The following is a 27,725-nucleotide window of genomic DNA, read 5'->3' on the forward strand; positions in this document are numbered from 1 at the left end:
GGTGTTTTTTTTTTAGCTGCACCAAATTTTTTGAAGATTGCCAGTGGCAGATAGCACAGTTCTAACCCTTGATATAAATTACTTGATGAGGCGGCCATTACTTCTACGAGAAATCAAAATGTTCAATTGAATAGTTAACATAATTAGTGCTAATTACATTTTAATTAATTATGTTAGACCCACATATTTCAATCTACAAATTATAGCTGCTGAGTTTGCATGGCGTGTACACTGATAACAAATTCTTTGCACAGCACCAGTTCCGAGATAATAAATTTCAGTGTCCGACGAAATGCATTGGCGTTCCAGTTACTTTTTTAAGAAACCGCTGTTTTATTCATTGAAGCACAAAAGTAACTGGAACACCAATGTGTTTCAACAAACATTGAAATTTAATATCTCAGAACTCGTGCTGTCCAGAGAACTTGTTCCAAGTAGATATGCCATGCGAACTCGGCAGCTATAATTCATAGATTAAAATATGGGGTGTAAAGTAAATAATCAAAAAGCTATTTAAGATAATCACATTAATTATTCAATTGAACATTTTGATTTATTGTAGAAGTAATGGCCACCTCATCGAGTAATTTATATCAAGGGTTAGAATTGTGCTATCTGCCATAGACAATCTTTAAAAATTTGATGAAGCTAAAAAAAACACCCTGTATACTGTAACAATCGTAATCCTGAGAATTGAAATTTGAATTATATTGCCAGAAAAAACTATGGTGAGAAAATGCTCCGCTCTAGACAGGAAAGCTTTGTCAAATCACTATTCTTTTTGCATGTACTGAGCTTAAAGTACTAATGACAAAGCCTGAAATCCTACAAAAATTCCATAGTAACAATGCACAATGTTTTAAATAATTCAGCATGCATTAAATGATTAACTTTGTGCTGTTGAATGTTCTGCTAAAATTATGTGCTGTTGAAATACTAGTAGTTTTGCAGTGTAACGACTGGTTGGAAAGGCCCAACAATGGCACCACAGACAAACTACAAGTGACTGAAAAACTGTTAGTTTTATCAGAGGTTTGTCTGAACAAAAGGGATCGACAAAACTAAGTCTACTATTGCTAGTGCACCGAAATATTCGCAAGAGGAAACAATAAATGAAACAGTTTAAGAAGCAAAAGGCAAACGTATGAAGAGACATCTTTAAAATTGCATTGTACAGTTTGCATTCTCTCTCGACCGAGCTGAAAAATCTTTGAGGGACCTGTACAAGTTCCTTTGTATCTTCGTGCTTCAGTTAGGTGCTGTTCAGTGTGCCTGTGCTTCGAGTTGTTGATTAATTTGCCCTTGTTCTGTGATCTGCTAGCCTCCTGGTTAGCTCGGATGTTAAATTGACCATCCTGAAAGGCATTAGTCGCGGGATTGTTCTCCAGGCCCAGAGAAATTTCTCCTGATCTCCAGACCATGAAGAATTCTAATTGCAAAGCTTTCTTTCTAAGAAACTTGTATGGGTTGCTTTATAGTTTTGTGCGACGGTCAGGTCGATGACAATTTTTCATTTCCATCTTAGTTAAGCTATTGAATAATTGTTGTCTGCCTATGCTGTTCATATCTGTGCCCTGTCATAAACGCTGACATTTTATCTAGCTTGCTGAGTATTCTTCAGTAATCTTGTATTGTCTAAGAAATACACCAAGTATTCAGGACAGTATATCAGCTGCATCGCCTATGAACACAGCTGGTTCTTGTGGCTCCTGGATAGTGTCTGTCCTTGTCATAATTATTAGCCTGGAGAGACACCTGGAGGACCTCTTAAAATATTGTTTCACTGGTGTCAGTCCTGCTGGTTTCCATGTCGTTATTGACACTGCCATGGCTCTTTATGTGTACTACTCGTTCACAATTTGCTTTTCATGTAACATATGTACTTGCATAATAATCGCACTCGCTTAATGATGGCACCCCGGAATTTTGTCGTCAAAATTCAATTTTTTTCTTTCCCATGTAATGATCGCACCCTGAACTTGCCGCAGCGATACGTCGTGTGCCAAGTCTAGCTAATGATGATCGCGCTTGCCATCTGACGAATGCTACGGGAACGACTCTTCAAGACATACCAAGTGGTCTGCATGCACCAAACATTCTGAAGCAGATGCCCCATTTTATTCCTTTCATCACTTTCCACACTTCATGAAAAAAAAAAAAGCTACAACCAAACTTGCCTTAGCTTTATTATTTGTAGGCTTTATAATGGTTGTGGTCAACAACAACAACAAAAAAGGCGCCTTTTGATTCTTCTCCGCACTCATGGGCACGCAAGAAACTGTGAGCGCGAGCGCCAACGATAGTAGCCATGTTTACACTGATACATTAGAAGTGTACCCTATTCATACGCCGACGCTTGTAACACAGCTAAGACATTCGCCCACACTTAGTGGAGACAGGTTGCGTTAGGATAATAGTGAACACAAATGCCGCAGTTTCCGCAGCATACCCGCCGGCACACCCATCTCTGTTTCTGTCCCCTCAAAGTGTACATAGCTATGTTATTGCCACAGACTTGTCGATATTAATGATATTATTCATTTCCAATACGGAAGAAACTGTTTCAACGCGCGTAATGTACTCGCGAAAAGAAAAAAAAAATCGTGTTCGGCACATTCGGCTTGCTCTGCCGGCCTCCATTTTGTTTTGGTGTCCCGAACTGTTACAGCGGCAGCCGCCTGTTTCAAAGCCTGTTTGTTGACCTGTTGTCATACCACAGCAAATGCCAGATGAAAAAATATATATATATTTTCATGGGAAATTTTACCCGCGTAATGATCGCACCCCTGAATTTGCGTCAATTTTTTGACAAAAAAGTGCGATCATTATTTATTTATTTATTTATTTGTAATACTGCCAGTCTCAGTTGAGACCAAAGCAGGTGGGCACAATTTTACAGAAAGAAACAAACAGGTCATGTTACATGGTACATAAAAGAAAAAAAAAAAGGAAAAACGCTTTCTTAACTACTGCAGAAATCACCATTAGTACAATACTTTTGGTTGGTATAACAATATGGCCATAACAATATAACAATGTAGTTAGTATAACAATATAACAATATTGTATTACTAGAATTTATATAAAAAATAGCGAATGAATGACACTTGTAAGATCAGAGAACTTATACAGCCAACAGACAACCGCGCAGAAGCGGCGAGTTTGGGGTCTGAAATGCATAAATTCCACGCACAGAAATAAGTATTACAGATATGTGGGTTAAGATTAGGATATGTGGGTGTGTTAAGTGGCGTCTTCTCTGTTTGATGTCTCCAGTAGGTTGATGAATGATGAAAGCGACGAAGAGGAAACTATGTCTGAGTGGAGGAGATTCCATTCCCTGATCACACGTGGGAAAAGTGAAAACTTGAACGTGTCATTGCGAATACTGTACTGGTTTAGTGTAAACGGGTGATTTTTTCGCGACAGGCGTGATGTAGACAAAGTAACGTACTTAGTTCGATCTATCTTATAACTGTCGTGCATTAGTTGGTAGATGAATTTTAAGCGGGCGTGTCTGGCCCTAACAGATAGTGTTTTAAGACCTGCATCAGCTAAGAGGCTTGTAGGGGAGTCATAGGGACTGTATTTGTTAAAAATGAACCTCACAGCTTTTCTTTGCACCTTTTCTAGTTTTGATATGTTAGTTGATGTGTGTGGAAACCAGATGATGTTAGCGTATTCTAAGACGGGGCGAACAAAAGTTGTATAGGCTAGTAGTCTGGTGTGTTTCGGTGCAAGGCGTAAACATCGTCTAAGGAAAAAAAGCTTGCGTAATGCGACTGAGGTAATATTATCAATATGTAAGTTCCAAGAAAGGGTAGAAGAGAATGTCAAACCTAGGTATTTGTGGTTATTTACTTTATTCAGGCAAGTGCCACCGAGGGCGTAAGAAAATTCTGAAGGCTTCTTTTTTGTTGTAAAGGACATGCATACAGATTTAGTGGTGTTAATTGACATTTGCCACTCTTTACACCAATTGCACACCAAATCGAGTGCTCTGTTTAATAATAAGTGGTCTGCGTAACTAAGAATTTCTTTATAAATAATACAATCGTCCGCGAAGAGCTTAATGTCACATTCAATGTTAGCAGCAATGTCGTTAATAAAGATCAAAAATAGCAATGGGCCCAGTACTGACCCTTGGGGAACACCGGAGGTGACAGCTACAGACCTGGAAGGGGTGTTATCTATAATAACATATTGTGTTCGATGTGATAAGAAGTTTTTTATCCATGCAGTAATCTGACCACCTCCGATTGCAGCCTCCAGTTTTGCAACTAATTTTACATGGCTTACACAATCAAACGCTTTACTGAAGTCGAGGAGGATCATGTCTGTCTGGCTTCGGTTGTTTAGGCTGAGCGCAAGGTCATGGACCACTTCGGTTAGTTGTGTTACTGTTGAGAGGCCACTTCTAAAGCCGTGTTGTTGAGGTATTAATATGTGTTCTTGCTCGAGAAATGTAGTGATGTGTTTGAAGATAATATGTTCCAATATTTTACAAGATGTGCTGATAAGTGAGATTGGCCTGTAGTTGGAAGGTTCGTTGCTGTCGCCGGATTTATGTATTGGAATTACCTTCGCTTTTTTCCAGTCATCTGGTAGTTGTGCGGACTCGAGTGATTTGCGGTATATAATGGCAAGGTATTGGCTACACCATTCTGCATACGTTTGTGAGTAGGTACGATAGTTAACATAGTTGCCTCCTGTAAGTCTACTGATCTGGGCCTTTTGCTGAGTTGTGTAGCAAGCTGAGTTATGGCTGCGGGAGTTTGGCTTAACCATATTTGGGATTTGTGTTAAGCCGACCTTTTCTTTTTGCATTGGGTTTAGAGAAACCAACCAAGTGTGCACACATTGTGTTTATCAGATTTGAAAGTTTGGCTTAACTGGGTTATCTTAACGGAAATCTACTGTAGTTTAGTTTTTTTTTTTTACTGAATAGTTTGCATAGATATTCCAGACAGACGGACAGCCAGACAAACAGACAGACAGACCAATGCCTCCTTTACTAGATGCCTGCCGCGTTGTCCAGTAGCTCGGTTCCGGGCCCTCTCCCTTTTCTCTCCTCCGCGAAAAGGCAACGAGCGCCTCTCATGGCGAACGCCTGCAACTGGCAATCACGTGCTGTGGCCTCTGAGATTAACATCGCATCTATTACCGTCTCGGACGCCCGCGATAACGCTCGCTAACAGACGCACGCGCATATAACGCGCCGGCGGATGCATTCAGCTGCCGCTGCCACATCCGCTGGAAGTTGAAAAGGCAACGAGCGCCGCCTCACGGAATTTATGCTGAACTAACTTCAACTAAGGGAACCGCTGCTACAATGGGAAAGCGAGCAACGCGGCGGGCATCTAGTAAAGGAGGCATTGGACAGACAGACAGGCAGGCAGGCAGGCAGGCAGGCAGGCAGGCAGAGACAGACAGACAGACAGGCAGGCAGACAGGCAGGCAGGCAGGCAGGCAGGCAGGCAGGCAGGCAGGCAGGCAGGCAGGCAGACAGACAGACAGACACAGAGAGAGAGAGAGGGGGGGGGGGTTATTTACAAGGTCCTGAGAAGCTTTGCCCTAGGGCACAGCTGCGGGCCGCTCCCATGTGGGGACTGGTAGGCCGAGCCTAACCACCGCATCGTGGGCTCTCTGGACAGCCCAAGTTTGCCGTGAAAGTTCTGAGCTCTGGATGGCAGAGCTCCATTCTTCTTCCATGATGTGGTTGGGTCCCTGTAACAAGAGGCATCGCCAGAGCATGTGTTTGAGATTGCTAATAGCCCCACAATCAGGGCAAGTAGAGCTAAAAGCCTCTGGAGGGATAGTATTCAAAAGGGCCAGATTTTGATAAGACTTAGTCTGAAGCATACGTAGAGTGGACGCCAGAGGTCTAGCCAGTTTGCTATAAGGGGGAGGATAAGTCTCCCTAAGGAACTCGGGTGATAGTGCTTAGTGATTTTGTTGAAAGTAGTGAGTGTCCCGAAACTTGAGAACCCAGGACTCAGAGCTCGCTCCTGCTCCCGCGCGGTGGGTTAGTGCATGTGTGCTTGGGAGTGGGCGATGTCATTGAGATTGGGCAAGGAGTCAAGCTGGGCGTTAAGGTGCGTCGGAAACCACGTGATGGTGTGCGGAGAGATTATCTCTTTGGATTGGCTTCATTTAAAACTCACTCCATCCAGGTGAGCGCAAAAATGGAAAAAAAAAAGAATACTTCCTGGGTGATATTCTGAGAAGTAGGAGAGTGCTTTATATGCTTTTAACTACTGAGGCTTTGATTTACAAATAAAATGATTGGCAAGTGGTCACTAAGAGTGTCACAAATCGCACTAACTTTTAGTCTGTGATTAAAAAATTAATACATAATGTTACCGTGTTTCCCATAACCCTTGTTAGTGTGGCAACGACATATCTGTAGCAATGAATATTTAATAACATTCCTTATTCTGTTTTTGCAGTGCTATGATACTCCCCTGATAAGAGTATATCGTAAGAGTACTATCAGATTATGTAAAAGTTTGGAATTTTGGGTCATGAATTATTTAAATCTATTGTTACTTTTTTAGTGAAGAGCTTTGATGTTGTCACCTTTGTGATATGTTGATTAAGAAGGTGCACAATTTGTGCTTGCAGTGATAGCTTACTGTCATTCTCCTCTTTTAAGGCTTTGCTTATAAAGCGATGTACACTTTCTGCAGATTCCAGCACTGCAACATTGAGTTCTGCGCCTTCCAGCATCACAGCTGGCGACACCGAAACTAGTAGTTTGCTCAAACTGGAAGAATCTGGCCAAGTTGGCGAAGCACCACATTTGGCACCGAAATACACAGCCATCCTGGTCAGGTGCTTGGCTTTGCTCAACCGCATTCCTGATACTGTTGAGGTAGGTGTAGTGCTGCTCATGTAAAACAGTATTTATTTATTTATTCAAAAGCACCTTACAGGCCCTATGGCAGGGCATAAAGTAAGGGGGGCATTTTAAACAGTAAAGATATAAGAAGTACAAATGTCCAACAGGAACAGTGCTATAAAAAGATTGCCGTGTTATACAATATTCAAGGCACAGGGAATACGAAGCAATATCTGAAGGCTCACGAACACTTGTTACCATTAACAGAGCAAAACGAACACTGTTTATGAAAATAATATGTAACATTGCAAAAATGCGTGATCAAATACACTAGACTGGGCATTCGTGAACAGTATTAAATGGGAAAAACGTGAATAAGTGATAGCGGAACGTGTCGGGGTTACATACTGTGATGCAAGGTTCTTGTACTCTCAAAGGTTCTGACGGTTCTCTTAGGCAGAGCCTCCGAGAACCTAATTGAGGACAAAGCCGTTGGTTTCGGAACACAGACAGACAGACAAACAGACAACGAACTTTATTTAATCCTGAGGAGCTACTGTCAGGACCTCCTAACGGGAGGCCTTTGTAGCCACTGGCCGCACCCACGTAGAGGACAGAACGCCGTGATGCTCCGCCCTTTCCTGGGCCCTCTGGATAGCCTGGGTTTGACTTTGGAATACAAACACACACAAACTTTTAATAAAACTAAATAGAAATAGAAATAAATAGAAAGCATAAAATGAACACTCAGACACCGCGGTAAGGAACACACTCAGGGCTAGTACGGCTTTAACTAGGGCACGAGTCCAGGCTGACCACGATGGCAGTGGCGCATAACAGTCTCGACGTCGAGAAGCGGCGACAAGATGATGAGAGAAGTTGCGCCGGTCTTGCCAAAGGTCCGGGTGTAGGATGGTTGATAGGGCAACCGGAGCGCCCTTGCTCTGGCTTGGAGATAGAAGGCAGGCGGCTTGGCGGCACGAGCAGACGGCGGCGGTGTTTTGGCCGGGCAGCTGGGCGTAGAACTCGGGCCCATAGCTCGACTGCTCTCGTCCTGCCCACGGTCACAGAAGCTCGCCGGCCTTGGGCAGCTGGCGGCCCAAGGCCGGGTTGGCAGGAGGCCCCGGTCAGGTGAAGTCCTGTTCGCTCGGGTCCGGAACCCGACGGCCCGTCTTCAACTCCTGGTCCGGTGGCCGACCTTCTCCTGGCGTTGCTTCCTGGAACTCTCCCGGCGTCTCCCCCTTTCTGCCAGCGCGCTTTGCTTTTTCTTCCGCTCTGGCCGATTAGTCGTTTTCTGATTAGTTGTTTGACAGTCCGTGGTTTCTGCTAATTGGTTGGCATTTTTCTCTTGTTTTCTTGTGCCGTGCCTTCACGTGCCGGACGCTTTTCGGCGTTGTCGTTTTCTCTCCAGCACGGAATTCGCCTCGGCACGCGCACTTGTCGTCTGCTTCTGTCTGTTCTGACCACCGCACCATGTCGCGCACTACACACATCACACATATGGAGGCAATGTTATCAGGGAGGTCATTCCAGAGACGAATGGCACGAGGTAGTGCAGATGAATTAAATGCATTTGTTTTACCGTATATGTGCATGAAACTGAACTGATTATGTAATCTGTGTGAAAAAGAGTGGTGTATTTGCAGTTTTAAACGGGTTCGCTTATTAGTGTAAATATATTTCTGGAATAAGCATAGAAGAGCAATGTTGCGGTGGATATCTAATGGCATCTGATAGGTAATGGATATCTAATACCTGCAACCTTTATGGCAGTGCACACTCTATGTTTACTTTGAGAATGTCCCTTGCTGCAGGAGTGTATAAAACGTTTAACTTAGTGCCAGTGTTCTGCACCAGCATTGGAAAGGGAACACACTTCTTTTTCCTTTTTTTGGGTGTGTGCTTGTTTGTTTGGGGGGTACTAAATACACATTACTGCTATGTTCAGCTTAACCCCTTGCTGTGTGAATTTTAGAGCACAGCTCTTAGGCACTGTTCCTAGGTTGAGCATCTGCGTCCCTTAGCTTAATCATGTGAACATGCTTATGCCACTGCTCGCGCATTTGCGCACATGTTGGTGCGGTGATTTCGGTCTCAAATTCTTTGCCTCAGTGTGTTGCAAAATGAAAATGCGCATTGAGCTGCGCTCAAATTTTGCATTAGGAACTATCATAATTGTCGGATATTTTTTTTTTATTTTCTTGAGAAACAATATGAAAAGCCTTTGTTTAGGCTGCATGTGTCCAAGAAAACCTCAGCATTCTAAAGAAATGCATTGTTGCAATATTATAAGTAAAAGTTGTCGAATGTCATGCATATCATACACCACGTAGTTAGGAGTATACATTGTGATGATCATAATCGTCGGATATTTTTTTTTATTTTCTTGAGAAACAATATGAAAAGCCTTTGTTTAGGCTGCATGTGTCCAAGAAAACCTCAGCATTCTAAAGAAATGCATTGTTGCAATATTATAAGTAAAAGTTGTCGAATGTCATGCATATCATACACCACGTAGTTAGGAGTATACATTGTGATGACACATAAATGATATATAAATTGCAGAAAAGCTGAAAACGATAACCAAGTGCTTAAAAACATCTGAATCTTTCTTGTAAAAAATGAAGCATATTTCTTGGAGTTCCAGTGTAAGTTAAAGGGGGACGTGGTTTTTGAAATCAACGTCCTTATTTCCTCGTGGATTTTGATTAAAATATGCAGAAGTAGTGATAATGTTTGTGTTGTTATCATAAAAATTTCAGTTATATCTCAACAACTTCATTATTTACAATGTAATGAAGTGGGCGCACCTCGTGTTTCTAAAAGCGGCTCGGAGATGACGACGATGACCCATGCGGTGTTTTAGCGAGAGAGCTCGGGCTGTTCGCTGCTGCTAGGCTGCTGTTTATCTGCTGCTCCTCGCCTTCAATTAAACATCCTTACATTTGGTGGAGATTGCTGGAATCCCTCAAGTCAACCTGGAGTTCTCCAATCATACATTGCCCACCGTCACCATGACTGATGCGACCTACGCACTGACTGTACCCATGGCTGCCCCTGTCACTTGCGCCGGCGTTCCCCGTCAGCGCGACCCGGCCATCTTTTGCGGGACCGGAGAACATGACTTCGAAGACTGGCTCTCCTATGAACGTGTAAGCGCTCACAATAAGTGGGACGACCAGTCTAAACTGAATAATGTCATCTTTTACCTTGCTGACGTCGCCAATCTATGGTTTAAGAATCACGACTCTGACATTTCGAATTAGTCCGCATTCAAGACACATTGCACCGAAGTGTTTGGTCGCACCGCCGTCCGCAAGCTACGCGCCGAACAGCATCTACGCTAGCGAGCACAGCAACTGGGCGAGACTTTCCTCAGCTATATTGAGGATGTCTTGGATCTCTGCAGCCGTGTTAATCCAACAATGGTGGAGGACGAGAAGTTCAACCATATTAAGGGTATTGAGGATGACACATTTCAAATGCTACTGGCCAAGAGTCCAACCAGCGTCGCCGTCCTCTTCAACCTGTGTCAGAGTTTCGACGAATTGCGCCGCCAACAAAACATTGCCCGCCAAAACGTCCCACAGACTGACTCGGTCTCATCCACTGCAGATTCTACTGGCCATACCGCTCCTTCTGCTCTCGTCCTTCAGCTGAAGGATTTCATTCGCAAGGAGCTGGCCCGCCAGCTGTCGCTGCTCTCTCACAGCCAGGAGCCTGCCCCAACACTACCTCCAGCCGTACAACAAGCCATCCGTGCCCAAATATCTGACGCACTTACCCCCGTTCGCCCGCCAGCTCCTGTGACAGCACCGCTCTTCTATGTTGACTACCCCGCCGCTCTTTGCATCTCCAGCGGCACCGCCCTCTTATGCCGACTACCCATCGCGGCTCACACCTCCGCTGCTCAACTATGCTGCCGCTGTCGCACGGCCCACCCCCACCATCATATTCCATCCCACCACCAACGCACCGAGTTCCGCCTGCTCCTGATCCGCGGCAGTCACCCCAGCTTCTTCGTCTAGCTGACACGTGGCGCACGCCAGACAACAGGCCTATTTGCTTCGCCTGTGGCATTGCTGGCCACGTTGGGTGCTTTTGTCGTCGTAACATGCCCTCACACCGTGACGCCTTCAACCAGTTTCCCTACGTGCCACAACATGCCGCCGAGATACGGCGCCAAGATGCCACTGACTTGCCGCTGAGACCCTTCGATCGCAGCCGCCGTTCAGACAGTCTCCATTCTCAGTCTCCACGTCAATGGTCGCTGTCACCCATGCGTCGTCGGCCACCTACTGCCGAGGGAAACTAACTAGCACAGTTCTGGAGGCAAGAACTGCAAGCTCATCGAACTTTTTAAGGGTCTCAATTTTCACCACAGAATGTCATTGACGTCCATGTCAAGGGAACATCCGCTCAAGCGCTTATAGATACCGGGGCCGCCGTTTCCGTCATCCATGAAAATCTTTGTCGCAAGCTGAAAAAAGTCACAACCTCTCCATCTGGCAGGGCACTCTGCACTGCTAGTGCGCATTCATCCTACAGCTGTATGCACCGCCCGCGTAGTCATCCAAGATGTTTTGTACATCATCGAGTTTTTTGTGTTGCCCTCCTGTTCTCATGATCTCATCCTTGGGTGGGACTTCCTGTCACGTCATAGTGCCATCATCGATTGTTCTCGCGCGCAAGTGGCCCTTTCGCCGCTGTGCGACTCGCCATTGGTCGGCGCCGACCTCAGTATTCACGAAGTCTTTGTTGATGATGGTATATATCTACCTCCGCCGATGTCGGTGCTTGCGACCTTGCCATGTACTGCCGTGCCAGACTCAACTGTGACCTTTACACCATCTGACATGCTTGCTCACCGCAAGGAATTATTTCTCCCGTTCGCCATCCTCACTGTTAGGTCTGAATCCGCCTTGATACCCATCTGTAATCTGCACCGGTATCCAGAAAAGGGCAACAAAATCAATCAATCAATCATTCAATCAATATTTATTTTTGACAAAATCAAATACAAGATGGGCATAAGTACACATTCGGAGGTCCCGAAGTAACAACTGTCGGGGGGACCTCCTAACAAAACATGAAAAGGGGATAGTAGGATCGTGGCAAACAGTGAGTCAGGTCATATATTATACAATTTCTACATCGGAAATAAACGATAAGAGAGAAAAAAAAATCTGTTAACAATATCACAAGTATACTCACAGAGTTAAAAAGAAGAAAAAAATTGAAGAAATCTTAAAAATAACATGCAACAATTCAAACGAGGATAAATGGCACGTAAAGCTAACCAGAAGTATCAATTAAGGCAAAATTTAGTAACTCAGTAATTGAAAAGTACATTGTGTAATGGTAAAGTGAACAAGATATGATTAATTCTAGGTTTGTTAAATTATGCTACGCGTCCGATAAAGTGTTCATGAAATGCTCCTTCGTTCTACGCTTGAATGATAATAATGTAGATGTCTTCATGTCAAATGGTATAGAATTCCAAACAGAAATGCCTGAAAATGCGACGGTAAATTTCCCATAGTTAGTTCTTGCTTTTGGAAGAAGATTAAGTTGTGCTGAAAATCTTGTGTTGTTATAATTAATGAGGCTAGAGCGACTAAAACCTGGAATATTAAACTTGGTATTTATAAGACGAAACATAAGTAGCGACAGCTTATGATTGAATAACATGCGTAAAGGTAAAACATTTAGGGAACAGAATATTGGAGCAGAGGGAGATGTATGCGATTGGAGTGCAATTAATCGTAATGCCTGTTTTTGCAAAACTTCTAACTGATGAAGATGTGTGGTATATGTATTACCCCAAGATGACAGGCAGTATGAGAGATGACTGTGTATATAAGCGTAATATAAAGACATGAGAATGGTTTGCTGAAAAAAAGAGCGAGTTTTTATTATGATGTGAATACCAAATGAGATTTTTTGAATAAGTGATTGAATATGGCACTGGAACTTTAGGTTCTCATCTAGTACTACACCAAGAAATTTAGTAGATATGGATCTTGCAAATACATTATTATTTAGAGACACTACAATAGAGTCAATGTGCAAAGTTTTTGAAGAATGGAATACCATAAATGTTGTCTTAGATGGGTTAATGGTTAGCTTGTTTTTTACACACCATGAATGAACATTCATTAGGTCAGCGTTAAGTTGATCCTGCAATGCAAATAAATTTTTATCAGATGCGAAAATAGTGGGGTCATCAGCGTAAAGAAGGCAGTGCGTATGTGTTAATATTTCTGGCAAGTCATTAAGTGGCCCAAGTATTGATCCCTGAGGGACACCTCTATTTACAGTTTTTGATGAGGACAAGACACCATTAAATTCGACTATATGTTATCGGTCAATTAGGTAGTTGCGAAGTATTTGTAAAGGCGGCCCAGAAATGCCATATGATTCAAGTTTACTTAAAAATACGATGGTTAATTGTATCAAACGCCTTGGTGAAATCAATAAAGAGAGCACCAACTAAGAGGCCTTGATCGATGGCTAATTTAACCCTCTCAGTAAAAGTAATAAGCGCTAATTCAGTTGAAAAATTGTCACGAACACCAAATTGATCAGGAGTTAAAAGATTAAATTTGGATAAGTATTTAGTTAAGCGATTACAGATAAGTTTTTCGATGACCTTACTAAAGAAAGACAAAATGCAGATACGACGATAATTACTCGTGCACTTATGGTCACCTTTTTAAATACTGAGATTATTTTACCTGTCTTGAGGCAATTAGGAAAGATGCCACCTATAAATAGTCTATTTGCTATATGTGCTAGCGCAGGTGAAATTTCGTTAGACACAAGCTTAATGCTAGAGGGGCGTATCAAGTCGAGGCCCAGACCGGTTGTTTTAAGAGTATTGATAATGTTACATACTTCCAGCGATGTTGTGGGGAACAGGTAAAATAAATGAGAACAGCGCGGAAAACTAAGCAACGTTGAATCAGGCTGACTATCGTCTGCAATACTAAAATGGTCACTGAAAACATTAGCTATGCCTTGAGGGTCAGTAATATTAGCAGAATCGTGGTTTATACACGATATGCGATTTTTAGTTGTACTGATGTTTAAGAATTCTTTAATAACCTGCCAGTTTCGTCTGGTATCACTTCCATTTTTTCTAATTTTATTTTCGTAGTAATTACGCTTGACATTTTTTAAAGTAGCTGTTAGAACATTTGAATATGTGTGGAAGCGCAATCGCAATGCATTATTGAATGGCTGGACTTTAAGTTTCTTACGAAGATTATCTCTTTTTTTAATGGACCGCAATAAAGAATCACTAATCCAAGGCTTTCTTGGCGAGCTAAACCACTGCGTCACCGTTGTGTTACGTGTACATAAGTTAGAGCATTCAGATATTTTTGCAAAAAAAGATTCAAAAGCCCTTTCGCCACATTGCTCTTCAAGCACGTCAGCCAGTAAATTGCACGAATCATACCAGTGAATTTATTAGAATCAAAGAAAGTCCTGATATATTTTGCTGCTTGAGAAGGCGTTACGGAACCTATGCAAAAAAATATAGGGTAATGGTCTGTTATGGCATATTCCACTATTCCAGCTGTGCTAAGATCAGTAGGTATGCTAGACAGTACATGGTCAATTAAGGTATTAGGGGTATTAGGTTCGCCTATTTCACACCTCGTTGGAGCTGTAATTTGTGAGGAGAGACCGCAGCTAAGATAAGTACGTAAGTACTCAGAGCAACATTGACTGTCAGGGCTGATAATGTTGATGTTAATGTCGCCACATATCACAATCTCCTTGTTTTCATCACCCCGTGTAAAGAATTCCTACAGCCAAGTCTACTACTGCAATATGTGCGCGCCTGCACAACCTCATGCGCACTAGTGCAATGGCCTCTGCACATGTGCATGTGAGCTTCTGTAGCCGCACATCTCTTCCCTGTGACAACTGGTGGCGTAGTACAATGCAGTCAAAAGTAGGCATTATCTGCTGCAGTGCCAGACAAAAAAAGTGGTGTTTTTATGGTAGTGGAATCGGAGCACTAACTCTCATTATAATACTAGTGAAATAAGGTGTTTAGTATCTTGTTTTTTTCTTTAAAACAATTACAGGTGGTAGCGCTATTCTATTGGTGAGAAATCAGCCTTTTTATTCTGTATCTGGCATTGCTGCAGCTGTTGCATACTTCTGATTTGTTTTAGACAAAAGAGGCAGGTGCTAATGCTCGTAAATTTGGTATTAAGCTGCATGAACCATGAAATGGTGCTTTTCAGCAACATTTGAGTGCTAACAAGCCAGCTGTTCAGCTGGAAGAATACATCCATTCTCAACCCACCCATTTAACAGACATTTCGTACTTAACTACTGTGAGCAACCACGTGGGCATGCATCGTGCTGTGCTATGTTATTTCCAATACGCCTTGAGAAAGAGCTTCCCAAGTAAGAACATATTGATTGAAATAACAGCAATGCTACAATGGTAGCAAATAAGTAGATGTCCAGTTCTCTGTGCTTGGGCAAAGCTTACCTAGGCAGTATGCATTGCTGGTGATCAGCTGTTGACGTGCATACTGGCATGGAAGGGCACAGCATGTGGAAACATCACAAAATATGGCAATAAAGCTTGTGGGAATATGCACTATAGCTCTAAGTAAATGACGATAATGCCAGTGCACTACAAATGCTGCAGTAATGTGTACACATGTGTGATAGTTTGCCTCCTCGGAAGTCTCACTGTTTTGCTCAGGAGGTATTGATGGGCTAGTTGGTTGGACATTATCGATTCAATGGCAGTGCACTTGATGAGGCAAATACTAACATTAGAACATACACACACGCACCCTCTATTGTGCCGCGCACCCCGCACAGAAGACCTTCATACCACCCCTCTCCAGTGGCGTAGCTAGGTCGTCTGGCACCCGGGGCCCATAGGTCTTCTGTCATACCCCCCCCCCCCCCTGGGTGTAGTCGAGGAAGGCGAGGATATCGACAATTTCCGGGTTTCAGCACCAGTACAGCCGCGCGGGAGCTCTCCCGTAAATTTCCATAAGTCCTTTCGAAACGAGAGAAGTTTTTTTACTGTCTAAATAATAATCTTGGGCAAACTGAAAGCACAGAATCGTTTATAGACGTTATCTCTTTACCGAATACGTACAGTGAACTGCACTGTGCGCGGTCGCCGCAATTTAGTCTCCTGAACCGGCTTCTTGCGTGAAAGGTAGGCAAATGCCGAGACCAAACTATGTGAAATATGTTCTTATAGTGTTTGTATATCTAAATGGAGCGTAATAGAATGAAACCGCAATGCAGCGATCGCACAGCTTCGCAGCGACCGACTGCGCGTCTGCATGCTTGTCCGCACACTGTTTCGCTTTCGCCACGTGTGCGTTTTCACACCGTGCCATGAGCTTTAGGCTGTAGAATATGAGCATTTGACAGTATACAAGCAACCAATGTTGCGTGGATGCTATCAGAGCTGTTCAAAAATAACTTCATTGTAGAGACTTCAACGCCTATGGGGACTGATGTGCCGGACGTCGCAACGATTCAATCTTCTTTTCTTTCTTCTAAATTCTTGGGCGTTTCAATATTATTTATCGAGTTGCGTCGCACTATATGTTCATCGGTGTTCTCAGCGTGCGATTTCCCGTTGCTTTTTTTTTTTGTAATCCAGTTCATTAATTCATAACATAAACATGACCATATGCCATGCATTTTTTTTTTGTGCTTTTTACCACTCCCTATCCACTCCAGTGAACTTGCCAGTATCTATAGCATCGACAAGTTCATAGACCAAACCGTCATGACATTAGTCGGGCAGCGGACTCGGGCGAGCGTCTCAGTGCGCATTTTTCGAACATTGCAGACCCGGCGCCGAAGCAGAAATCTTCCTCGCGTCTGTGCTTGCTGCATACCCGAGTGGTAGCCGATGACTGTTGCCGGTTTTATGTTTCGCGAGCCAAGCTTCACGCAGCTTCTTGTCCTGCGGCTACATATGAATAAGGCTGACACCGGGCTCCATTGCGTACGTCTGGCACTGCGGCACCAAGCAGTAGCCTACCATGTTGCGCACCTTCAAAGGCAGCCACTACCTGTTCTAGTGCTTTCAAACGTTGTAAAGGAGACACTCGAAGCGGGAAAATCCCGCCAATAAATGAGGACCGCAGCGTACGAGGGAACTTAAACTTTCCTTTTCAGCTCGCTTCGGCGCTCCCGAAGCAGCCGACGCGGCCGCTATGTCCACGTGATCCCTAATAGCACGTCACGCCGACGGTGGCGCCAGCTTTTCTAGTGGTGGAGCTCGAGGCTGTAAGATGTTGCAGTCATAGTCGTAATGAACTTGACTCTTCGTCGAGACTTAGGTGAGCAGGGTTTATTTACGTTATTTACAGTTGAAACTAGACATACATCGACAGTCTAGCGTGACTCCCAAGTGGAGCCCGCAAGACGAAGCATACAGCAAACGAGCGCACAGCTCACGAGTACATTTCGAGCACGACAACGAGCACACAGCTCACGAGTACATTTCGAGCACGACAACGAGCACACACTAGCAGCCGACAATTGCTGCTTATAAGCACTCTGCTTGACGTCATAGTTCGACGTCATTGAAGATGACCCGCCCTTTTGGTGGAGTAGGGCTCACATACACGTACACACACACACGCAGGTGCAATGGTCCGTAGCCGATGTCAGAGGGGCTTCGTTGAACTCTGAGCCGTCCCGGGTAGCGCGCCCGGGACGCATTGTCTTGCGTCTTGGTCGGCGCGTGGGAAGGAGCCTACGACGACGTTCCCGCGGCAACTCCCCCACCCGTAGCAGATCAGGTCTGCGTTAGGGAGTTGGGTAACAATAGTTGGCCCGCCGAACTCATTCGGCGCCTCTACATTCCAGAGCTGCCTTTCTCCTTAGTCGCCTCGTGTGTCGGCAGACTGTGACGAATCCTGGGGCCCCCGTACCGCAAAGCACCCTTTTGCCAAGGCGGCGCATGGTCGGTTAACGTCGTCGTCTTCGCTCGTTCTCCGAAGGGTGCCGCCACCCCGGATTGATCGACACACCGGCAGCGGGCTGAAATAGCTGCAGGCCAATCCTAACAAGGCCAATCCTAACACGCTGTTTTTTTCTGCGCCAAATAACACAGTGTGCTGCACTGATAACTTGTGATAAGCGCATGTGCACATCTTCTGTCAGACTGTAAGGCTTGGCAACCAATACAAATGCGGCATCGTGGCAAATACGGCTCACGTCACAAATAGAAAAAAAAAAATTATAAAGTTTTAATTACCAATTTTAGCGGCAACATTGCATTTGCAAAATTGAAGGCCGATCATATCTTGCCCAACAACTTCACAGAAATCGTCGTAGGTACTATGGCCCGCAGTATTTTGGCTGTGGGCAGCCCTGAACGAAAACGAAAATTAAATTGTGTCTCAGTGACGCTGATCTCCCCACCATATTAGAAAAACGGAAAACGCCACATGCCTCCCTGCTGCACGGGTGCCAATGTTATGACAATTACGACTTCTCTTTATTGTGATCAATAAAGCCTTGTTTTTATTTGCTGCTATACGGACGAACGTGATTATCCTAGCTGCGGTACCACCAAAAAATTGGGAACAGAATAAAGCACACTTCGCGTCGATTCTTGGCGTCACCATAAAAAAAAGTACCTCGATGAAGCCCGTGCTAGCGAAACCTGTTGGTCTGCACTCGCAATGGAGAGGGTTGAGGGATCAACCTCACTGGTCCACTATTTCATATTTCTTTCGCTACTGCCATACTGGGCGCCGCCCGCAATGCCAAAGTACTGTAGGTTGTAGCACCCAAAACGATTTTGTTTAAGAAGTTTTTGTTAGATTAATAATATGACTTTGAATCCTTAATTCTGGAATTGAAGTGCTTCCTCTATAAGTACTAATTAGGGGATTATTAAGGATATGGTTATTACTTACCTGCCATATTTTTCACGCTACCGAGTTCCTAGTAATCACAGACACATAACTTCATAGAATATCCGGAAATATCCTCACAAAATTCAAATTTTTTTTTAGTTCTGTGCAGCTGACACAGACACTGTAGCTATGACATGAAGTCACACAATAACAACAGTTTTCTGAAACTTTCGAGGGTAAGAAGGAAAGCGTGAAACATAACGGCAGGTTTCGCAGTGGCTTCTCGGAGCGAGCGGGAGAGGGGAAGTAAAAGCGAGCTGAACATCGCGGTGCCGGTGACTATATACAGCCTGTCAAGTCATACGCAAACTCTTCGACCGCACCGAGTCTGAAGACGATCCAGAGAATCCCATTCACGACTTTTGACGGCCGCACTTGTGCAACGTCGCTCTCAACGAACGCTTCGCCGTAAACGAGAGCGCCGAGCGCGCTCGTTGAACGCCCTCTTACTGCTGTCTTTGTTCGTCTTCGCTGCGCCTTCTGAACAGAAGAGGGACCCAAGAGCCTCAACGCCTTACTGTATGTTTAGCGACTCCTGCTCCCAGCATGAACGCACGGCACACCCCACATGAAACATTCGGCTAAGGCGAATAGTTTAGCGACCATTTTGGGAATTAAATTTTTAGCCCACACATTCGTGCAACTATTTTATGGGGTGTTTATAGAGCTGCAGCCGACAATTCTGCGGCGCAACGCATCGGGTACATGAGCTCGGGCTACTGGATACCGGAGCATTCTTTGCCATTTGCGCCCAGTCAAGCCGGCGGATAAAAGGGTCTCTTCAGGCGTATGACACTCCCTCCTCTCGCTGGCCCCTTGCAACCAGGGCCCACGGCCCCCCGGCCCCCCGGCCCCCCCTGTTGCTATGCCACTGCTCCTCTCTCATCTGCCATTCACCCTCTTGCTGACTTCGTAGGGGTGGAAGGGAGACTGGAGAGGTGTGCCATGCGGTTTGCATGGTATAGAGGTGGGGGCAGAAAAGTGATTTACATATATTTTTTTCCCCTGGATTTTGGGTTCCTATTCTTTTAGCATGGACCCCCTTTATCCAAATTTAGTTGTTATAGCCAATAATACGGCATGGGAACATTCTAGCATTGTCCTTGCTACATCCCTCAAGCATGCCATCGCTGCTGGCATTCTGTTCATTGGTGATTTAATTTACTTCATGCGTCTCAACTCGAGTACCACTGGAAGAACAGCCTTTTATGTCAAAAACACTTAGTTTGCTCTTTATGACCATAGAGCATAACACTTGGCCATTCTTTCGGCATTTTGTGCAGGGAGCCCTCTTTTGATTAGGTGGTCTCATTTTCGACCAACAGTCTGCCGCTCTATACCTTAGCTTGTTGTGAAGGAAACAGTGTAGTTTTTCCTTTACATTTTGCCCATCTGTGACCTTAACTTGCCCTGCATACTTTTAAGGTTCCATTTCCCCTTTGCTCTTTCCAAGGTCGATCAGACCCTGAGCTTTGGAATAGTGGTCTGCAGCCTTAGTGAGCTTGTCCAGACCTCTGCGGCCCCTTTCTTTCTTGTGACTTTGTTGAAGAAACTGTCCCAAATTATTTTATCTCGGATGTCCTCTTAAGTATGCTCCATCTTAGTCATCTGCTGCCAATGGTCGAAGTATCCCGCAAGACAACCAGCAAACTGTCTCCTTGCATCGGAGTTTTCTATTCTTGCATCTCGGAGAGTTCGCTTCAGCTTAGTGTAGTCCATGGCATCCTCGGCCACCATACAACCAGTAGCACTCGGTGCTTCTCCAGTTAAGCACATACTGATGGACAACGCCCATTTATCTCGTGGCCATCCTTGACTATTGGCCACTCTCAAATCATTGGATATATGCATGCAGCTAAAGTCTCTTCCTTTGTTGAATGGGGAATGAGCTTGTGTGGGCTTTGGTAAACCTTCGCTGAAACTAGAACTTGAAACAGTGCTGACGGATCACTGCCAGCCGCCGGAGCTAACTTTGCCTGCTGTTCTTGTAACTGCAGCTTAAGCTCAAGAACTGCATTCTCTTCTCATAAGCAAGCTCTGGCTGCTTCCTCTGCCTCTTTAGCTGCTGTATGGTCAGCTGTATGCTGGTCTCTTTCTCTCACCCTCACCTCATCTATCCAGCTCCTTAAGTCCATGCCCGATGTGCCTAATCGCTTGCCAAGTTGTAATAACCTCTCAAGACACATTTTCAGCCGCCGCACACTCTCAAGGTGAAGCTCTATAAGGTCTTAACAAGAGCAAGTCCTGTCGTAGATGCCTGAATTTGTAGGAACCTTAGTCATATCATAAGAAGCCAACAAACAATGACACCAAGGACGACAACATAGGGGAAATTACTTGTGCTTAAGAAATGAAATAAAGAAACAATAAATTAATGGAAATCAAAGTGGATAAAGAATGCTGGTGGGGAACGATCGCACAACCTTTGCATTACACATGCGATGCTCTACCAATTGAGCTACCGCGGCGCCGTTTTCCCATCCACTTTTGTGGGTATTTATGTTTCCTAGTAGAACCCTGGGAGTGTTAGCCAGTGCCACCACTCACAAGCCTTGGCGGCGGATGTGGAACATCCTTTCTGCATCAGGCGTCACGAGAACATGATATTTTTTGGGTGCAGGCAACTGGTCAATAAGCCCACACATGCTACCTGAAGGCATCAATGTTGTCGGTTTCGAGACCCTCATTATGTAATGAACGAGAAGAAAGGGAGTTAACCGAGGGGCCCGATTTTTATTAGTCATATCGTAAGAAGCCAACGAACACTGACACCAAGGGCAAGATAGGGGAAATTACTTGTGCTTTTATAAGTGAAATAAAGAAACGCTAAATTAATGGAAATCAAAGTGGATGAAAAAACAACTTGCCGCAGCTGGGAAACGATCCCACAATCTTCGCGTGGGATCGTTCCCCAGCTGCGGCAAGTTCTTTTTTCATCGACTTTGATTTCCATTCATTTATCGTTTTTTTATTTCAGTTATAAAGTACAAGTAATTTCCCCTGTCTTGCGTGAAGTCACTCGGAAACTGTTTTCTTTAAATGCTGCAGACTATGTGAAGTAAGATATGCTAGACGGGTTGTTGCATGTAGTACTAACATTTCTTTAGAACATGCATGTTATCAAAAGCAGGTACTGTGAAATTGAGGGGAAGGGGGTGAAATTTGCTTGAACTTTTTGGGCTATAACCAAACAAATTCAGCCACATTTAGCTTTTAGTTTGCATTATTGCTAAAGTTTTCTTATGTTCCTTGTTGCCAGTGGTACATTATATATGGCATGCCATGAATCTCTTGTTTTCATTCACATAACATTTGAGCCATCTACAAATTATATAATCTTCCGATCACTCATATTTGGGTTATTTGTTGTGTACTTTTGGCATTGTGGGATTTCCCGAATAAGTCTCTCTGCTAAGGGTGTGCGAGCAGTGTTTGAAACCAAATCATGTACGAATTCATTAGTGCCAGAAGCAAATTGAATCAAATAAATAATATTTTTTAAATAGTTTTTAAATAATGTACAGCCTTGTCACCAATGTTATCAAACAATTTTTGCATCTTGGTGTTCACAGCATTAAAAAGTGTTATTACACTGCAAATTATATAACATACTTTATTAAAAGCACCAAGGAAGCATTAGGAGCAGCTAGGCAGTTTATTCCGTAACTCGGGGTTCTTTTGGAGCATACCCAGCCATGCATTACTGTATAAAGTTTAGAAAGGCTGCATTGTAGGCCAGTTAACATCTTTGTATACATTTGCGACCATACCTGAAATGCGTATCATCATCTGCGGGAATGGCAGAGTGAAAAAAAGTGCCTTTCCTTCAGTTCAAATAGTTGTGATGGCTGGTGCTAGTATTGTATCAAGTATGCTGATAGTAAACGTATTCAGATTTAATATGATGAGTATACAGTTGATGCATCTATACATAAAAGCAAACAAAGCCCAACTGCAACGAAATTTCACTTTGGATAAATTGGTTATAAACAGTACATCATCATCATCATCCGCCTATTTTATGTCCACGGCAAGACGAAGGCCTCTCCCTGCAATCTCTAATTACCTCTGTCGCGCGCCAACTGATTCCAACTACCGCCCGCGAATTTCCTAATTTCATCGCCCTGCCTAGTCTTCTGCCGTCCTCGACTGTGCTTCCCTTCTCTTGGTACCCATTCTGTAACCCTAATGGCTCAACGGTTACCTAACCTGCGCATTATATGAGCTGCCCAGCTCCATTTTTTTCTCTTAAATGTCAATTAGAATAATGGCTATACCCATTTGCTCTCTGATCCAAACCGCTCTCTTCGGTGAACACGTGAGTGAATTATTGCACTGCATGGAGCTGGGAATTTATAGCCTCGTGTCAAAAACTGTGACAAATCGCGTGCCCTTGCCTTCACCATGTCATTATCGCAACCACTGAAGCCCACCAACAGCCATCAGGTGATTTCGCAATCGTGGGAACATTCTCAGTAATACTGTTATTGCTGATCTTGAGGTAAAGAAATGAATAATATATGTCAGCGATCTCAAAAAGACAGAAAAGGTATTCATCTTTGCACTGGCGGTCTACACATGACAGATGCGCATAGCTGCGTCTGCTGCACATGGCCTCCAAGGTAGTAGGGACGGCTGCATAGAATAGATGCCGTGGCTGCCATGAGGTGCTGTGACAAGCCTTCTGACTGGTGAAACATCTGAACCTTTGGGCGGACCCTTGCCACCTGTCCCATGTAGCTTCCAGCACGCTAATGGACATGATAAGAGAGAGAAAGCCACTCATCGATGCAGTAACTGCATCTAACTACACTTATACTTTAGGGATTTGAAACATTTTTGCAGCACGAGATTTGTGAGGCCATTCTATGATTAGTTAAAAAGAGAGTTTCAGGGACCCTCAAACTTCGCTTTTTACATAGTCCAAAATTTCATTGTAGTACAGCTGCAATACAGGTATACTACCATGTTTGAACAAAATTCTATTCAGATGATCATGGTTTGGCCAAAAAGTTAGGCTCCTTGAGCAATGCAGTGTGCTTTAGTATGTTTTGTCCACTGTGGATGGGATGGAAGTTATTGCATTTTTGCTTGACTTTCATATTTGGTCATGCACAGTTGACTACATGAAGTATTGAAACACTATTAAAAAATTCTTTCAATTTTTGAACAGTGACCATTTGTTTCACAGACCGAATTTAATGTGATGTTTTATTTATCATTTGAAAGTTTCGAATATTTGCACACCTCTACTCTCTGCAGGCACCACGGAGAAACTGAGTTCATAATGCCGCTCTATAAATCCAATTTCATAGATAAGTTATAGTTCCTGATGTAGTCTTTAGTAGCTCGTAGTCATGCAGTCATGCAATGGCCATCTTTTTCACAAGCTCAGAATGAAAATGATAGTTCTATTTGTGAGTATACCTGTCGAGAAGTGAGTAAAGTTCTCTTTGGGCTGTGCTGGACTATGCTGTTTCCTTATTACCACTAGCTAATCATGCTCCGGCAAATTAGTTGCATTTTCACATGGCTGCAATAAGTAATTCTCATCTGCGTTTCATACTCTCTGAAGGATAACATACATTTCATGAAAAGCATTGTTAGTGACTTACAATAGCCAAGACATTTATCCCCCAGAAAATGTATTCTTGCTGTTGAGCAAACCCAAAATTTGTTAGTCGAAGCTGACTGTTCTTGTGCATCATGAGCCTGCATGGTTGTTTTCTTTTGACAGCTCATCAAGGAACGCTGCCAGACTGAGCTATTAGCAATGGTGCGGCGGACAACCCAGGTGCTTCTGGACACGAGCAATGGTTCTGCACAAACAGCTTCAGCTCTACAACCACGGCTGCTTCTAGACTTGTTGGATCTGCTGTTTGAGCAATTTCACACTGTGGCCACTGGACATGAGTGTGTTTTGACGAACATGCATGCTATGGTGGTGAGTTCTCTTCCTACTTTAGCTGTGATACTGCCATGTTTTGTTTACAGTGTGTTGAGGAGGCAATATAAAAAAATGTTAACCGCTATATGCCCACTATATTTTGGAATAGCTCAAAAAATGTAAGACTAGTTTCTTGCCTCTAAAGATTTTGTTCAGAAGTGTCCAATAATCAGGCAGTCAGGAAAAACTAATCTTGAGGGAAAAAATTAATTTTGTTCATTTTTATGCTATTAGTACAGAAAGTTAATTTTCACAGTTTTGCTCAGTACTGTGAATCAGTGAAGCAACATCAACTTAACGTTTCGATGGTTGAGATGATGGAAACACTTCACAATCTCCTGTCACACATTCCGAAGTGCTTCACATGTCGTTACTATGCAGCGAAGTGCAGATTGCGCAACCTTAACTGTGCAATGTCAGCACCTTATGCTCTATTGTGTGAATTCGGTTCGTGCAGAGCTGTGTGCCGGCATCTGATTCAATCCACGAAGGGCACTGACAAACTTGGTAGGACGCACGCTTTAGTTGCCGCCTGCTTCTTTGGCCATTGGCCTAGCCGGTGGGAACGATTTCGAACCCAATCGCCAATGTGCCACTTCCCTCAATTGCTTGTTTCCCACCACCTCTCCAGCCAGTGGCGAATTTTTTTTCGTGGTCATATTACTAAGGTTGTTGGGCCTAACTAGTGCGGATTTTGGTGGCTATGAAAGTTACAGTTTGATACAAACTCAAAGCAAATCAGTTCGAAGCAGCTGTGTAGCACTTAGAGAGCTAAAAACCATCTCGCCAATGAAAGTAAGAGTATAAAGACAATCTGGACAGCGCGACTTTGCCCACAGCTGCCATTTCTGCAAAATTTTGTGTACGGATGTTGTCCGAGACAGTGTCCTCTACATTTGTCACTCCTGTGCCTCCCTGTTGCACCATTTGCCCATTACGTATGTAAGGTAAAAACCTAATTCATGGTTTTCCAGTCGTCTTTGTATGGCCTTAAGGGGAGATGCGGGTTGACAAATCAAATTTTTCAAATCAAAATTCGTACTCTTCTGATGAGTCTCACAATCGTAAGTTTTGCATAGATTGTGCGCTTTCCTGCTGTAACAATAAGCAAGCATTAGCCTGGCTGTGTTGGCACCAGCTCCTTCTTGACTTTTCACCAGTGTTCTGGCGAAGGCTATACTTTCTACATATGGGAGGCTGTCAAGCGAAAAGCTGTTGGTTCTCTGTTTCAGGACAAACCCCAAAATGGTGGCTGAGTCTCGGCAGCATGATTTGGTTGCTGTGCCCCTAAACAATATCTGCTTCATGCACTATTATGGAAATGGCCACTTCTATAGCCATATTTTGGTTTAACAGAGACCACAAAGGCTTTGAAGAGATCCTACAGGAGTTGGGCTGGATGTTCTTCCAACTCAAGAGTTTATTGCTCTGTGTAACCGGAGAGACTAGAGAAGAATCAAAAGAATATCTGAAACACAAAATGGCTGAAGTTAAATTTTCTTATTGCAGTGTAGCAAAGAAAGCTCGGCTGGGTAAGGAACCTCTCGATGGTTTTGAGGATACCAGTAGGATAATTTCAAAGTTTTTTTTGACGTAATTTATTTATTAGTAAAAAATACAGATAAATACATGTGCGTAGTATACATAAGGAGGTCCCATAGTCAAAGACTGTATCGGGACCTCCTGTTAAAGACATTTATGATGTTATACAATGTTTAAAGCAACAGTAGTACAGATAAGAGCTAAGAGTAATAACAAAACATGTTTCTTCTGGCACTTCAGACACTTCTTCTGGAAAGACAAGTCTGCATTCTTGTGTAATTTAATGTAAATTGGTCATCTGCAATAGTAATAAGCATGTTTAGAAACGTTGAAACATCGTTTTTTGCTTTTTTGTTTAATCTTGCACTGTTTTTACTACTTGGGCACAAAAATTCATGTAATCAGTGTGACTCAATCTTGGCCAAGTTGTACATGAACATTGTCAAGGATGTGAATGCAAGGACTACCTAGGCGTTATTGTAACTTCCAGCAATTATGTTCATTGGTTTTCAGGAAACCCATCAGTGTTCTCTGCTTAGACTGAAGGGTCTGCAATATGTTCTAAATTAATAAATAAATATACTCAACACTAAGTTTTTCTTTTTTCAATAATAAAGCTAAAAGATTTTGTATGAAGCCAAACCTTGCACAAACGACCATACTTTTCCCACTTCCAGGAAGCACAAGAGGTTAAACAGATATTGAGAAACTAAAGTTATGTATGAAAATAGAATAAACTATATTGTGCATAAATTTAATATAATTAGCCTTAGTAACAAAAGTGGATCTCTGAGTCTCCTTAAATTGTCATGGTTTTTCTGGTTTTATGCTCGTTTATTTTTATGATCAGCAAACTGGTTTATGAAAGGGAGCAAAATTCTTGCCTAATTGCCTGCTTCAAAAAGGTTGTTAAATCCGAACTGATATTAAGTTTGATCATGATTTTTCTACAGCTTGAAGCTCATTTATTGGTTTTTATGATGTGTGAACTTAAGGTTACTATGATGAGAGCAGAATGCTTATCTGATTGCCAGCACTGTATATGGTATTGGTTTGCAAGTGGTGTTATCTTGCCATTTCTTTGTTAGTTGTGAAACAAAAGAAAGAGAAATAAGTGTACATTGAAATTCTAGGATACCCAAGGACCTGACAATGGTATACCGATGTATAGCTTGGCTGATGTGTGGGCAAGAATACAGGCTGTGGTAAGTGGGATGCATTCCACATTACTATACCTTGATTAAATTGGTATCGTAAATTATTATCAACATTGTTACTTCTTAATTTTAGAGACACTGGCATCTAATGCAAAATCACGTATGCATTACAGAACTTCAGCATTATTTTTGAAGTATAAGCCTATTGTAAACCAGTGCTTTCACGTGTTGACTACTCATTGGCAAGAAGTATTTCATCTCGTTTGAAAATTTAGCAGGGCTTGTACTCCCACACAGTG

General features: G+C 43.3%; 1 protein-coding gene across 3 annotated transcripts in view; it reads left to right on the forward strand.

Moving 5' to 3' along the window:
• The window catches only part of Sec8 (Secretory 8), a 102,948-nt gene that overhangs the window by 15,006 nt on the left and 60,217 nt on the right, over nucleotides 1-27,725 (forward strand). For all 3 annotated transcript variants that reach the window (XM_065433229.2, XM_065433230.2, XM_065433231.2), the window contains exons 9-11: nucleotides 6,690-6,874; nucleotides 24,518-24,724; nucleotides 27,403-27,474. In XM_065433229.2, the coding sequence (XP_065289301.1) occupies nucleotides 6,690-6,874; nucleotides 24,518-24,724; nucleotides 27,403-27,474 (464 nt within the window). The remainder of the gene's footprint in view (nucleotides 1-6,689; nucleotides 6,875-24,517; nucleotides 24,725-27,402; nucleotides 27,475-27,725) is intronic.

The sequence above is a fragment of the Dermacentor albipictus genome, chromosome 1 (assembly GCF_038994185.2).
Source record: "Dermacentor albipictus isolate Rhodes 1998 colony chromosome 1, USDA_Dalb.pri_finalv2, whole genome shotgun sequence".
In the NCBI taxonomy this organism is placed as follows: Eukaryota; Metazoa; Arthropoda; class Arachnida; order Ixodida; family Ixodidae; genus Dermacentor; species Dermacentor albipictus.